Raw genomic sequence first — 16,667 nt, 5'->3', positions numbered from 1 at the left:
GCAAAAACTACCTCTCGACCTATCACAAAAAATAGTTGTGGTGTTAATAGCGATGATATTTATTAAGCACCTACTTTCCTTAGATTACCAATCTAAGAATAAGGGAGGGGAGAGGAGGGAAAAGCTAAAGTATAGGAGCAGCTCATCAATTTAAAAAATATCTTTTACATTTACTTTTTAAAGGAATGTGATCAGGTTCATATAGATGATGTGTCTTCTGATGATAACGGGCAGGATTTAAGGTAAGATAAGTCTTTCAGCACACTGCTTCCTACAGAAATTCAATGACTGACTTTTGTAAGTGTATCTATTTCTTTTATTTATTTTAATATATTTTGGGTGTTGCAGTACCTACAGTTTTGCAACTGATGGCTTCCATGCAGCTGCAAGTAGTGCAAACCTTTGTTTGCCAACAGGTGTAAGAGGAGGAGTAGACTGGATGAGGAAGCTGGCTTTCCGATACCGACGAGTAAAAGAATTATATAATACCTACAAGAACAACGTGGGAGGTAGGTCATTTTAGGCCTAAAGCTATCTGAAGACCAAGCTTGTAAACTTGACCAAGAATTGCATGTGGCTAACTTATCCATAGTCAATCAATGGTATTTATTGAGCGCTTACTCAGAGAATTGCACTACACACTTGGGGGGAATGCAATCCAACAGAGTTGGTAGACACATTCTCTGCCCTCAACAAGCTTACAGTCTAGAGATAATAGCATTTTGGTTATGTTCAGCTATCTGTATAGTCAGTGGTAATTTCCTAAGAATGGATGCTCATAAAATGCACAAGCTCAGGACCCATTCTAAAACAACTTATTGTAGTGTCCCTTCCGTGTGACATTCCACTGCCCAGGAACTTAGTTGACAACACCAAGTACAAAATATTGCCCTCTGGTTGTTTATCTAGTTGTCACTGGAAATGGAGTTGGCGAGAAAACGCCTCTGTAGAGGTCAGAGAAATGAAATTACAAATGAAGAAGAAAACAGAAGTTCTAAAAAACAAAGTTCCTAATAACCCATAGCTGATAGTTAATGTTTGTCCCAAAGGGAAATTAATTTGCTGATGAATGTGGTACCAAAGGTCTACCAAAGAGGTGCTATTTTTTTTTTACTAATGATCTAGCAAATGGCCCTGGCTAAGACTCAAGTGGTGAACAAATAATAGAATATTCCTGTGTCAACTGATAATCAGTGTTGCTCAGTTACCTGTAAAATCAGGATTTGGGAGATTAGATTAGGAGCCCCATGAGGGACAGGGACTGTGCCCAACCTGATTTGCTTGGATCTACCCCAGTGCTACAGCAAGCCTGGCACATAGTAAGTGCTTTAACAAATGCCATAAAAAATTATTCTAACCCTAGCTCTGCCCCTTATCTGCTGTGTGATCTTGGGCAAATAATTTAACTTTTCTGTCCCTCAGTTACCTCTTTGGTAAAATGGGGATTAATACTGTGTGCCCCATGTGGAACATGGACTATGTTCAACTTGACTATCGTAGATCTACCCCAGTGCTTAGCACAGTCCCTGGTATATAGTAAGCACTTAACAAATATCATTAAAAAAAATGAGGGGAAAGTTTCTTGCCCACATTCCTTCAGGTCCACCATGGGAAGGTGTCTGACATTCCTTGATTTAATCCTCAATGTTGCAAAGCCATACTACATAGCTAAAACCCAGGATCATTACTAATTGAAGTACGTAGGGCAGTACCAACACTAGATATTCTCAGGACAATGACACAAATGTTGATAAAGGTAAGTTGCTCATTTCTGCCTTTTAGATATGTGTCAAATCAATTTGAGGTAAATATTTCTTGATTTTCGTTTGTTTCTGGGGGCAGACCATTAAAGCTAATTTGGCTGGAGGAACAGGCAAGGAAAGTTGGAGCAGGTCAGCATTATTAAGGCAGTAATGGCCCCCTATATTTAATGGTCTTATGAGGAAATAGCCTCGTCTTTCCAATATTTGTGTTAATGCTCCTGCTGGAATGTGGCTACAGAAACAAAGATTCTGAGAGAATTAATTGAGGATGAGTAGCTCTATCTGGATAGAACCATTTCAGTCTGCAAGGAAACTTTGTGCCCTGCTGTGTGTGAATATTCTCTGACCTCTCTAAAATGGAATTCATACCATCAGCCTGTTAATGGATTTTTCAGGACTGTATTATAATGAAAATTTCTAGATGTCTTCAGAGCTCAGAAGCATGCTATTTCTTAAAAAGAAAACTGTGGTGTTTAAGTGGACATAATTAGGACATTTTTATAAAATATTTTAAAATGATATTGCAAACAGACAAGATCAATAAAAGCTGCACAGAGATAAAAATTATCAATTATCAATTATCAATTAGGTAAAAATTGATGGATCCATAATGAGTAATTTGAAATATTTAAAATGTTAGATGGTCCATCCCCAACCATGAAGATAGTTTAGGGCAAACAATCATCACATTGTCCATGCAAGCATTCTCTGTGGACACTGTTGGAGACAGAATATTAGGCTGCATGACCAAGACCCACTGCAGTAATTGCATTCCTTGTATTCTTGTAGTGTGATTCCTTTCTCTGGAAGGCTGAATTTATTTCTCCAGGGAAAAATTCCTAGAGGCTGCACCCAAGTTTTTGATTTTCCTAGTAGCACATTGGTAACTTTCTTTTTTTTATTACTGAAACGTGTAATCTGGGTGAAGAGCCTTCCATTCATTTACAGAATGGTCCATTACATTTCTATTTTTATGGTCATTCTGCTAAATTCCAGTACGGAACCAAAAGATCTGTAATTTTTGTTTAGTTTGAGGTGGAGTCCAAATTGCTTGGAAAAATACGCATGAATCTCACATCTATTCTAATTTGGACTGTGGAGAAAATGCCCATTCAACCATTGCAGGGCACAGTTGTATGTGTGTCGATGAGGTGCAGTTATCGCTGAGAAATCTGCCCATTTCAGCTTTTTCTTTCCTCACTCGTGTTTCAGGTCTCCTTGGTCCTGCAAAAAGAGATGCTTGGTTGCAATTAAGAGCAGAGATTGAAGCTCTAACAGATTCCTGGCTGACAAATGCACTTAAATCTTTATCTATTATTAGTACGAGGTAAGTCGTTTTCTGTCTAGACTGTGGCAATCTTATATTTTCAATTGTGTCAAATATATTTTTAATAGGATTACTTTAAAATGCAGCCAGTGTCAGTATCATTTCTTGCAACCAAGTATTTCATAAAGGGAAGTTGTTCTACAAAAACCAACTGTCATTTATTTGATTTCTATTCCCAAGAGTGACAAAGACCAAAGTATAGGGTTTGAGGATAGGGAGCCATATTGAATAGAAAATAAGAATGATACTCTGATAAAAAATTCTGGAGCAGTAAAGTAAATAAAATACTTAAGGTTGTCGAAAATATAAAGCATTGCTCATATCCTGTATTCAGTGGAATCTGTTGTATGAGCTGTGTTGTTTTGGAAGATGATTTCTTTGCTCCAGTATACCTCAACCAAATGGAATGTATCACCTTGTACAACAGTCACTCATAATTAGGCAACCACTGGCTGGGGCATTCGTCCCATGTTAGCCATGTGTCCTTTGGAAACAAACCCTGATTAGAGTTTGTTAGCCATGCAAGTAACCTGTAATTGTATGGTTTCACAAATCAAATGCTTTTTGGCCTTCTGGGTCTACAGTAATAATTCTTGCAAGTGAGATGTGCTGAAAGGGTGAGTTTAATGTTAAATGCTATCATAACACGTGTATCATCATATTAGATGTTCATTGCGGGCACCAAAATGTTTATGTGTGTCTCTCCAATGGTTCCTCTGAACTATAAGAAGGTCATTTGTTATATCCAGAACCAAATAGTATTTCATTCATTCATTCAGTCATATTTATTGAGACTTTACTGTATGTAGAGCACTATACTAAGTGCTTGGGAGAGTACAATGCAACAATGAACAGACACATTCCCTTCCCACAGTGAGTTTACAGTCTATTTTCACTTTCAAAGATGCTGCTTATGGAGTCCTGGTGTTCACCTGCCAACTGAATGACTACTCAGGAACAAATACAGATTAAACATGGTTCCTCTGGATGCACTAGAGAAAAATTCAGAAATTATTTCCAAAACCCTTTCAGTCGGTCTGAGTCCTTTCTAGAACTGCTCTTATTGTAAAATGGGTATACTGGCAAGTCCCAGGTCATGACCTGTGATAGATAAAACCTCTACTCTAATTGTTGACATCCTGACATTGCATCCAATTACTGCTGGTAAATCAATCACCACTCCTGTCTTCCTAAGGGCTATACCCAATGGCTTTTCTGCCACCACTGAGCTCCCTTTATAATGAATTGACCTGAATTATAATGAATTGAGGCTTTTCCTTCGTTATTAATTCTACCCTTAATAGGCACCACAACCCCTTCCCCTCACCTGTTCTTTCCATTCTGTTGACTTGCAGCCATTATTTCCTGACCCTGTCAAAACCACAAGAATGGAGGCCTGAATTGGGGTGCTTGGGGTGGGATGGTGAGATTGGGGTAGGTGATAGGGTGAGATTGGGCTGGTGGGAGGGCTTCATTCATCACTGTCTCCAACCCTGTGACTTTAGCTGGGGTGGGGAGACTGCAGACTTTAGGCTGTTAGCTCACTGTGGGCAAGGAATGCTCTGTTTATTATTTTGTACTCTCCCAAGGTCTTAGTACAGTGCTCTGCATACGGTAGGTGCTCAAAAAATATGATTGAATGAATGAGTGATGAGAGAGGCGGGCTGTAAGCCAACAAAAACGAAGCAGTGGGGCTGTGGGGAGGAAAAGGTGGTGGCCACAGTTCCAATTCTTATGGAAGGTGAACGAAAGAACTAAAATGCTAAAGGGCAGAGTTCACCACAAAGGGAAGATAGGAGTTTCTGGGGAAAGTTGCCAGGAGTGGGGAGGGAGACCAGAAGAGGTACAACTCACCAGGTCCAGAAGAACACCTGGAGCAGCAGGCTTTGCAAGCAGTTCAAAGGTGCAGAGATGCTCAGAAGGAGTTAGCCCGTTACAGAGAACTTTATGAAGAAAGGAAGACTGCTGGTCAATCTAAGTGGAATAGATTCTTCAGTAAAGTTGAAAACACTACCACAGTCCATAGAAAAAGTTTTTACATCTGCAGCCTCCTGCTGAAACTCGTACTCAAATTACAGTAGCTCATTTAATTAGTGTGATGTTTGCTGTGAATTACTTTAATGAAGATTTTTAAAATCGTTTAAATGATGGTTAATAAGACAGTATATTGCCCGGCAAGGAATTTCATATTATTTTTCCAGAGGTTCTGGAATCATTCCTTATGTGTAGCATGATAATCATATTCTGTGATTAAGTCATTCACGACACAACGACATTTTCAAAGAAAGTAATTCCGCTGGATTGTGTGGCATGCCAGTACTCTCAATCTATTAATCTCTTTATTTCTGAATATTTTTCTCCTCCTAGGAGTAACTGTGTAAATGTCTTGGTAACGACAACCCAACTTATCCCAGCCCTGGCAAAGGTCCTGCTATATAGTTTAGGTGGCGCTTTTCCTATTGAAAACATTTACAGTGCAACTAAAATAGGTAAGTCACTCTTCTCCAATCCTATCAGTAATGCATTTTCATGTGCTCTTTTTTTTTGCTTTTTTTTCTTTTTTCCTCTGTTAGGGTTGTAATGTTCAGGCAAATTTGGGGCTGCTCAAATTGTAAAATACTTTTGGACTCTTTCAAAATAATTAACATGGAAAATTAGATGTTCGAACTATATGTTGGTGTTGGTGATAGTACTGTCTATATGCTGTATTACCAAAAACATAGGAGGACATACATCTAAACAGCAACTCTGACTGCTGTATTTCATCCTATGCCTGTCTCACCTACTATTTCTGTCTTCCCTGCTAGATTATAAGCATCCCCTTAAGGGCAGGGATCATGTCCTGGGAGAGGATTGCGTTCTCCCAAGCATTTAGTACAGTGCTCTGTACACACTAAGAATTCTGTGAATACCATTGATTGATTTAATTAGTGTATATAGATTCCTGATGTGTACTCTTGCAGATCAGAACTTCAGGTAGCTTTAGAGCATTACTGAACAATCTCTGAGGAATCACATCATATTGGCTTGAATTCCAGGAAAAATAATTGAGGTCAAATAACCTAAATGAAGTATTAATATTGTGACAGGTGTCTGAAAAACCCTAATTTCTAAAAGTGTGCACTAGCAGTCAAATAGCTAACTCTAATCATGTTTATGTGAAAATGTATAGTGGTCCCTGAGTCCCTAGGAACATTTTCAAAAGAGTACTACTATTTACATTTAAAATGAAAATAAACATTTCTGTCATCCCAAGAAAGCTGAAACACAATCGCTCATCAGTGTCCCTGAAGGTTATGAGGCTTAGGCTCTGGCACGCTGGTAAGAGAAGTTCAAGAGCCAAAGACTTTCTACCAAAAATAGCCCACCCCAAGTCCTGCAAAGTTCAAATATAGGGCCTGACAGCAGGAGCACCTGATGGCAGCTGTCGAAATGGTGTTATATTTTTATTTTATTCCTTCAAACACAAACTGAATTTAGGAGTAGTCGTAGTAATACTAATACTTATTGATTGCCTACACAATTCTAAACCCCTGGGAAAGTACAACAGGAATAAATCATATGTTCTTACCAACAAGAATTTTACAATCAATTAATTGTATTTATTGAGCACCTACTGTGTGCAAAGCAGTATACTAAGTGCTTGGGAGAATACAATATATCAGATTTGGTAGATGTGTTCCCTGCCTGCAAGGAGCTTACAGTCTTGAAAAGAACTTGAAGGGTATCTTCAAAGGTGACTATTGAGGGGAACTTCAGCAGTTAGGAGTCAGAATGGAAGAGGCACTCAGTATAGAACCATTGTTGGAGAATTTGAGAGAGGAAAGAGGAAGATCATGTGCTGGCCATGAGGACCACAGCTCATGTAATCTCTCCTTGATGATGTCCTCTATTGAACCAAGGAAAGCCACCGCCATGAGGCCGGTCATTCAATCCTATTTATTGAGTGCTTACTGTGTGCAAAACACTGTACTAAGTGCTTGGGAGAGCAGCATGGATTAGTGGAAAGAACACAGGCTTGGGAGTCAGAGGTCATGGGATCTAATTCCAACTCCGCCACTTGTCAGCTGTGTGACTTTGGGCAAGTCACTTAATATCTCTTTGCCTAAGTTACCTCATTTGTAAAATGGGGATTAAGACTTTGAGACCCATCTGGGACAACCTGATTATGGTGCATCTACCCCAGCGCTTAGGACAGTGCATGGCACATAGTGTTTAACAAATACCATTATTATTATTATTACAATAAAACAATGAACAGGCACATTTCCTGCCCACAAGGAGCTTAAATGTGGCTAAGTCTCTCAGCTGCTCTCTTCCCTTCTGGGTGATTGTCCTTGCCATTTCCTCCCTTCTCTGGGGAAGAGACAGGGTGGATATCAGTTGGTAGTAAACTCCTGAACTTGCAGGATTTCTGACGAACAAGCTTCTTGTTCTCATACAGTAAAATATAATCAAATACACATAGTACAGATATACACAGATCTAGTTTAGCTAAAACATGTCTATACACATAGGGTGACTACTAATGGCACTAAAAATACTGCACTCACATGATGTTACATGTGTTGTGCTGAGCAAGCACTATTATTATTACTATCACTACTACTACTAATAATAAATTAGTTATTTACTATGTGTACAGCAATGTTCTAAGCACTGGGGTAGATAAAAGTTTATCAGGTTGGATGCAGTCCTTGTTCCATTTGGGGCACACAGTCTAAGTAGGAAGGAAATAACAATGGCATTCTAGGTCCCATTTTGCATAAAAACACCTCAGTCTCCTATGCGGGCTCCTTCTCCCCCTCCAATCCCCTTACTGTAGAGGTTCCTCAAAGGTCAGTTCTTGGTCCCCTTCTGTTCCCTATCTACACTCACTCCCTTGGTGAACTCATTCGCTCTCATGGCTTCAACTATCATCTCTACACTGATGACACCCGAATCTACATCTCTGCCCCTGCTCTCTCTCCCTTCCTTCGGGCTCGTGTCTCCTCCTGCCTTCAGGACATCTCCATCTGGATGTCTGCCTGCCATCTAAACCTCAATATGTCCAAGACTGAACTCCTTATCTTCCCTCCCAAACCCTGCCCTCTCCCTGACTTTCCCATCTCTGTAGATGGCAGTACCATCCTTCCTGTCTCACAAGCCTGCAGCCTTGGTGTCATCCTTGACTCTGCCCACTCGTTCACTCCACAAATCCAATCTGTTACCAAAACCTGCTGGTCTCACCTCTGCAACATCACCAAGATCTGCCCTTTCCCCTCCATCTTAACTGCTACCCTGCTGATTCAATCTCTCATCCTATCCCGATTGGATTACTGCATCAGCCTCCTCTCTGATCTCCCATCCTCTTGTCTTTCCCCACTTCAGTCTATACTTCACGCTGTTGCCTGGATCATCTTTGTGCAGAAACACGCTGGGCATGTTACTCCCCTCCTCAAAAATCTCCAGTGGCTACGAGTCAACCTATGCATAAGGCAAAAACTCCTCACTCTTTGTTTCAAGGCTGTCCATCACCTCGCCCCCTCCTACCTCACCTCTCTTCTTTCCTTCTACAGCCCAGGCTGCACCCTTCACTCCTCTGCCACTAACCTCCTCACTGTGCCTCATTCTCGCCTGTCCTGCCGTCGACCCCTGGCCCACGTCCTCCCCCTGGCCTGGAATGCCCTACCTCCGCACATCCACCAAGCTCTTCCTCCCTTCAAAGCCCTACTGAGAGCTCACCTCCTCCAGGAGGCCTTCCCAGACTGAGCCCCCTCCTTCCTCTCCCCCTCCCCATCCCACCCTCCCTACCTCCTTCCCCTCCCCACAGCACCTGTATATATGTTTATACAGGTTTATTACTCTATTTATTTTACTTGTACATATTTGCTATTCTATTTATTTTGTTAATGATGTGCATCTAGCTTTACTTCTATTTATTCTGATGATTTGACACCTGTCCACATGTTTTGTTTTGTTGTCTGTCTTCCCCTTCTAGACTGTGAGCCTGTTGTTGGGTAGGGACCATCTCTATATGTTGCCAACTTGTACTTCCCAAGTGCTTAGTACAGTGCTATGCACACAGTAAGCGCTCAATAAATACGATTGAATGAATGAATGAATTTCTCCAGGGGCCACCACTGACTGCCACCTTTGCTTCTGGGGTTGTTGTGTTCCCAGGTACTCTCCACTATCCACGACAGAGGGAGGGTTGTATCTGAAAATAAAAAAGAAAGCTATAAATGCATCCAGTGCCATAGACAGGGGATAGATCAGCTGAAAACCAAATTGTGACCTATCTGTGGTCAGGAAACATGTCCACCAACCCTCTTGTACTGTACTCTTCCAAGTACTTAGTATAGTGCTCTCCACATAGTAAATGCTCAGTAAACACCATTGATTGATATAAAACCAGATGAATGGCCTGTCATGGTTTTTTTATTCATTCATTCATTCATTCAATCGTATTTATTGAGCGCTTAGTGCAGAGCACTGTACTAAGTGCTTGGGAAGTACAAGTTGGCAACATATAGAGACAGTCCCTACCCAACAGAGGGCTCACAGTCTAGAAGGGGGAGACAGACAACAAAACAAAATGTATTAACAAAATAAAATAAATAGAATAGTAAATATGTACGGCATCTTTGTATCCATCTGGCACAATCTCCCTTAGAGAGACAAAAATAATCATAGACCTATAGAGCGTAAGTTCCTCCTATAGACTGTTAGCACTTCTTGTCAGGGATCATGTCTACCAATTCTTTTATAATCTACTTTCCCAAGATCTTAATACAGGGATCTGCACATGGTAAACACTCAATACATACCATTGATTGATTGATTGATGCATCATAGAACCTCTGTGAAAACAGAAGAGGGAAATTGGTTCAAGAATCTAGTTCCTGGGTCTCCTTATCCATTCTGTGATTCTAGTCCCAGTTCTGCCACTGGCCTGCTCTCTTAGACGAGTCACTTAAAATCTTCATTACTCATTTTCCTCATCTAGAAAATGAGGAAAATGATACTTGGCTTTTCCTACCTCAAAGAAATTTTGTGAGGACAAAAAAAGAGACAAGTATTATTACTATTTTTATATTGTTATGCACTTGCTATATGCCAAGCACTGTACTAAGCACTGGGGTAGATATATACAAGATAATCAGGTCAGATACAGTCCCTGTTCCCCACGGGACTCACAGTCAAGTCAAATGGCTGTTTAATTGAAGAAAGTAGTAGCTAGTCTCATGAAAAGTATTCTTTGTCTCACTTTACTTGGATATTTTATAGGTGGATCATCGTGATTTGAAGAAAGATTTTTTTTTTCCTGTGACTCACTCGCTGCTACATATATTCATTTAATTTCAAATCAAATTGCAATGAGAAGTTGCCAAACAATGATACCTAAGCAGGTCCGTGACTTTAAGCCGCAGTAATAACATACCGAGTCGGGATTTTTGCCTCAGTGGCTTTTTCCCAAACATAGGAGGGAAACCCAGTATCAAATAAATGAATTGACTTCTTCTGTCCTATTGAGGTGCTCTGATCTTTCTGTCAATTTCATTGATATTACAAGCAAGAGGTTCAAAGCCATGTGTAGTGTTATTCCATGCACATTTCTTTAACCCTATGTAAATCTCTAAGCAAATAGACCAAATGACTGGAAGAATAAGCAGTGCATTGTTTTTCAGGCAAAGAAAGCTGTTTTGAGCGTATAGTGTCCAGATTTGGCACTAACATAACTTATGTTGTGGTTGGAGATGGCCGAGATGAGGAACATGCAGCTAATCAGGTAACTTCCCTCTGAACTTTTATCTCATTTATCTTCCAGGCAAAGAAAGTTGCTTTGAGCGAATAATGCAAAGGTTTGGCAGAAAAGTAGTATATGTTGTAATTGGGGATGGTGTAGAAGAAGAACAGGCAGCAAAAAAGGTAACCTGACTCACAAAATTGTTGGTGTGCTACTCCTAATGCAAGCTGTTTTGTTTGCATTTCTGTCGTTTGGCACAGTGGCAGATGATAATTTGAATTTATAGATGCGAAGCAGCAAGCGCATGAGAAGGTCATACTTACATTCAAATAAACCATTTGGATTGAAGCATTTCTGGGGAGGGCCATGGACATATGATTTTTTCAAAGTTGTGAAAATTGTGTGGCTCTCTGTTTCTCTGAAATATTCTTACAAAAACAAACTATCCAATGCTACAAAGAAAAAAATCTTGAATTTGGAGGAAATGTCCTTATATAGCTATACATCCATTTAGCCATATAGCTTTTTAAATATGATATTTGTTAAGCATTTACAGTGTCAAGCACTGTTCTAGGTGCTGGGGTAGGTACAAGTTTATCAGGCCGGTTACAGTCCTTGTCCTAAATGGGACTCACAGTCTAAGTAGGAGGAAGAACAGGTGTTGAATCATCATTTTCCAGTTAAGGAAACTGAGGCACCAAGTTCCCAGAGCAGGCAAGTTGTGGAGCAGGATTAGAACCCAGGTCCTCTGGCTCTCAGGCCAGTGCTTTATCCACTAGGTCATACTGCTTCCCTGTATGTATCTATCTATATGGATAGATATATTTGACAGTGACTCATTTGGATTGATAAACTAAAGAAACAAGTATTCAAAAAATGACAAGATTTATTCCATTTCATAGTATCGAGTAATAACCAATTTTCACGTGACTGGATTTGAGTTTTTTTGTGTTCAGGAAAAATTATATTCATTACCATAGGTTTTGTGTAATAAACAAGAGATTCTCTAGGTTGAATTTTCTCAGCTGTATTTACAGTCCTAGTCAACTAAAACAAAATGGAATGACCGAAATGGCTTCAATCCCAGGTAGGAGTGGGTGGGGCGGCAGATTACAGAACTGTACTGGTAGAAAAATGATTAGGCCCAGGTAGATGGACCCAGAAGAGTTCATCTCCCAACCCTGTTTTGTCTAGCTCTTACGGTGTCAACATCGACAGACATTTTCATACACAAAATGGCAGATTTGAGATCCAGGATGGCCTGAACAGGGTGACATCCTGTAACAGAAGATTTTCCAGCCACACAACAGCCACATTTCCTGTCTTCATTTTTCCTTGTGTCATTACCATCAACAATGTTTACTGAGTGTACTGAGTGCAATGAGCTCTCAGTAGAACTAAAAGACACAGTCCCAGTTCTCAAGGATTTTGTAAAACTAATGGAGAATGAAAGCTGCTTGAGTCAATGACATAAACTTCCTTGAGCAGTAAGCATCATTTTTCACAAATGGAGTTTTAATGTAGCTACTTTCACACCCTCTAGTTGTTTTCACCCATGACTCTTTTTGGGGTTCTTGTCAGTACAGCCAAGAGAAATTCAGGTTATAAAGCTGATTGCCATCATATTTGTTTGAAGTGCCTGTTTTCCAAAACCGAATCCATATAAACCCCGAGCAAGTCCGCATTTTTCAAAGCCCCCGTCATTTTCTTTTAGAAATTCTCAACTCAAAACATGTTTCAAATTTTCTGCGCTGCAATCTGAAGCTCTAAAAATTTTTTACTGGGAGTGGTGGAGACAAATTTTGGCTTCGTTATAATGCTATTTCCAAATGGTTGTTTATGTGGGTACAATACTGGTGATGGTGATTATCTATGTATGTTCTAAAGTACAGGTGGCTGGTTTCTATCTTTCCCAGACTGCATGCTTTTCTCTGGATGTAGCTGTAATTGCATGAGCAGAAAATCTATTTACAAATAGATCTGAACTAAGCTAAACAAATGTTATAAGCTCCAAATTTCTCTCTAGCTAAAATAGATTTGCTTTTGAAATTTTTCAAAAAACTGTTCAAAATCCTTTATAAATAGTGATTGTTTAATTAGGCTTAGCAAGTTGCCTGTTCCCATAGAGTTCCAAGGAGTATTATACAATGATAGACAAATAGGACGAGGGCAAGTCCTCTAGTATAGCCTTGCAAATAAGGGTGGAATGTATCAGTTCTCAGAAAGTTTTACTAGTCATTCTTTTCCCACACAGATGCACAAACTGGTTATCTCTCTGTTGCATAAGGGGAGCACAGAATGTTTGAAATCCATGTAAGCATAGGTACATGGTTTACATAATTGTGGTATTTGTTAAGCACTTACTGTGTGTCAAGTGTTACACTAAGCACTGGGATAGATACAAGATAATCATGTCAGACCCAGTCCCTGTCCCACGTGGGACTCGCAGTTTAAGTAGGAGGGAGAACAGATACTGAATCCCCCTTTTTCAGATGAGGGAACTGAGGCACAGGGAGAAGACAGAGAGGACACATGGCAGAGCCAGGATTAGAACCCAGGTCTTCCGTCTCCATGCCCATACTCTTGCCACTAGGCCACACTGCTTCCTTTGGACATATGACACAAACAGCATCCTTGGGTGGAGGGTTCTAGATATTTCACATAGCAACATTTCAAGCTAGCCTGTGCATATCTGCCTTGGGTCATGCCCTATCGCTGTAGCCACTGAAGCTCCGCTTTTTCTGAAATCTCTTTGATGCTCTTGAGAGAAACTTATGTGGGAAGAATGAAATAGGCCACAGTTGAATCAATGTCAACAACCTGCTTCAAGCAGAAAATAAAGAGAGGTGTGAAGAAGAGATTTCACATTTACTTTGGTATTAGCCTAAGTATATAGGAAAGGGTGAACATACAATGTTTATAGAGAATGGTAACATTTTTTCCTCATTTGCAAGGTATTATTAAAAGAGTTCCAAAATCTTCAAATAATAATAATAATAATGATGGTATTTATTAAGCGCTTACTATGTGCAGAGCACTGTTCTAAGCGCTGGGGAGGTTACAAGGTGATCAGGTTGTCCCACGGGGGGCTCACAGTCTTAATCCCCATTTTACAGGTGAGGGAACTGAGGCACAGAGAAGTGAAGTGACTTGCCCAAAGTCACACAGTTGACAATTGGCAGAGCTGGGATTCAAACCCATGGCCCCGGACTTCAAAGCCCATGCTCTTTCCACTGAGCCACGCTGCTTCTCTAATCCTTCAAAGGATTTTTATACAGGGCAGGGGGAAATAACATTGCCAAATATCTATTGTTACTTGCCCTGGATGAATAGGCAAAGTGTCTGTTTCCATCTCCTTTTGACATCTTCCAGATCAGTACCTGTGTTTTCACAGAGCAATGCAATGCAATGGGAGATTGATGTCAAGTGAAAGAGTTTCCATTCTCCTGTACAATGCAACCTCAAAGAACCTCTCATTAAGGAGAAAGTGTATCACAATGCTTATGATTTGACCTGCATTGAACAGACACACAACCATTTCTTCCAAAACTACATTGCATTCTGTCCAACAAAATCACGTTGAAAAAAGAACATTCTCTAATTCCCCAGTAGTATTTTTTATGGTACTTGTTAAACACTATGTGTCAAACACTGTTCTAAGCTCTGGGGTAGGTACAAATAAATTAGGTCAGACACAGTCCCTGCCCTTCATAGGGCTCACAGTCCAAGTAGGAGGGAGAACAGGTATTGAAATCCGTACTCTACAGATGTGGAAATTGTCACAGAGATGTTAAGTCATGTGCCTATGGTCACACAGCAAACAATTGGCAGAGCCAGGATTAGAACCCAGATCCTTCTGACTCCCAGGCTTGGGCTCTTTCCCCTAGGCAACAACTTTAACGAATTAAAGTTCAAAATGCGTGGTGCAAATATGCATTATGGGAAAACTGATTGGACCATTGTTTCTAGTGTCCCAGGCACAAGGAGATAGTCACTCAACCTGTCAGGGATAATGCCAATGGTGGAACTCAGACGTCCTGAACTCTACAGCCACTATTTATCCCTCTTTTTATAAGACTTCAGAAGCCCCAGTGCTCACCCTTCTGAACCGGTTTTCAATTAGGTGTTCTTCAAATTTATAGTCTAAACTGAAGAACGCACTGAAAAAGGAACTTTGTAATGGTTGGCATTACATCAGACTTAACCCAACTCAGACCCTGTCTTGCCCTTTAAAAAGCCCTTTAAATATTTGCAGTGCTGGTTAGGCTGTCCTTTAGTAAGCTTCCAGAAATAATCTGACCTGATTTGTGATTCACTAAACCACTCCTCCTAGCAACCCCTCGAGTTCCTTCAATATAATCTTTAATGAAAGGATTTGCCCAATTTATGCTTCTGTTTTTTTCCTCCAATTAATATCTACCTTTCTTCTGTTCTTATTAATTTTCCTAAGAACTTCCCTAGAGTTTGTATTTTCCCCAGAGAAGTTATAGCCTTTTAGTTGTCATTTATAGTTTAGGAAAAAAATTGAGTTCCCATTGTCTTTCAATAGACAGATCACTTAACCAAGAAAACTATTCTTGACCAATGAGAGCTGGAACTTGATGAATGATTAGAGTACCCACGTCTGATTATAGTGCTGTCATATCATTATTAAAAACATAATTAAATATATTAAATGGTGCCTGTGGTCCCATTATTGGTTCTCATTCATCAAAACATTTGGTTCAGATCTATTTCTCTCTGATTTTGCCAATGTCGTTTTGGTACTATCAAATAGTCAAATATAATCCCTCCCCTTCAAAATGTGTTTATGGGAAACAGAGTTCACGTGCTCGATATCCCACCATGTGTTTAGACAATGGTTATGATCTCTTTTTCCCCCTCCTTCCCCCTTCCCTTTTTTAATATTCACAGCACAACATGCCCTTTTGGAGAATATCAAGTCATTCAGACCTCTTGGCTCTACATCAAGCACTGGAACTAGAGTATTTGTAACTGTATTCTATGGTTGGAGATCCTTTTTTATATCTCAACTACACTGAATTTTTATGTGTGATTCGATGCCTCTGACTTTACACATATGAATTGTCTTAAAGAAAAGGATGAAATCGTTTGGAATCGAAATTCCAGGATGAAGAATTCAGATTGCTGAATGGAGTTAAAACTTTAGTGCTACATAAAGGAATCTCTGTGGTCTTATAGATGCAACACTTTAATGCATTAAAAAACTATGGAGGTTGCTGAAACACACCGAACAAGCCCCCCACTGGAGTTAACAGCTTTAGCAAGGAACTCGTAGAACTGGCAAAGCACCAACATGCATTTTCCGTCTGACAAGGTGGTGTCCAACAACATTCCTCATTATGGGATATATTCTCAGCACTGAGGTTTGAATCAGACTTTAGCCTACCTAACCCAGAAAATCTGAATTGGAATGCACTCAGACTGTATAATGACAATCCTGTCTAGACCTGTAATTTGTGTAAATTATTGATGGAAATAATTTACTGTGACTTTATTAGCAGCTAACTTTGGAAGTGGATGCAATTTTTCTTTCTTTCTTTTGAAGGGCGGGGAGTGGGAGGGTGAGATGGGAATATAATATTGTCTCTTTTATAAGTTTGGAAAACAGAATGTGCGTACTGATGTGTTGTGCCTTAAAGACAAGACAGTGTTTGTGTGTTACAATGTAACTTTGGTTAAAATCTCTGTAGATAAAGGAAAGGAAAAAAAAATAACCTTTCTGTGATCATTTTTGACATGACCAAAATTCAAATTCAATGCCCTAGACTGCATCAAAAGCACTTAAGAATTTGTTGCAGTAAGAAAAGAATAAAGGAAAATTTGA

General features: G+C 39.9%; 1 protein-coding gene across 1 annotated transcript in view; it reads left to right on the top strand.

The window, feature by feature from the left end:
- Positions 1–15,877, top strand: part of EYA4 (EYA transcriptional coactivator and phosphatase 4) — a 219,728-nt gene extending 203,851 nt beyond the window's left edge. Inside the window, exons 14-19 of the mRNA XM_038770079.1 lie at positions 184–242; positions 349–509; positions 2,976–3,090; positions 5,458–5,579; positions 10,761–10,861; positions 15,734–15,877. Of these exons, the coding sequence (XP_038626007.1) occupies positions 184–242; positions 349–509; positions 2,976–3,090; positions 5,458–5,579; positions 10,761–10,861; positions 15,734–15,814 (639 nt within the window). The 3' untranslated portion in view covers positions 15,815–15,877. The remainder of the gene's footprint in view (positions 1–183; positions 243–348; positions 510–2,975; positions 3,091–5,457; positions 5,580–10,760; positions 10,862–15,733) is intronic.
- The last annotated feature ends 790 nt before the right edge of the window (positions 15,878–16,667 follow it).

Source organism: Tachyglossus aculeatus, chromosome 2 (assembly GCF_015852505.1).
Source record: "Tachyglossus aculeatus isolate mTacAcu1 chromosome 2, mTacAcu1.pri, whole genome shotgun sequence".
NCBI classification, from domain to species: domain Eukaryota; kingdom Metazoa; phylum Chordata; class Mammalia; order Monotremata; family Tachyglossidae; genus Tachyglossus; species Tachyglossus aculeatus.
This window is presented reverse-complemented; position numbering and strand designations above follow the sequence as displayed.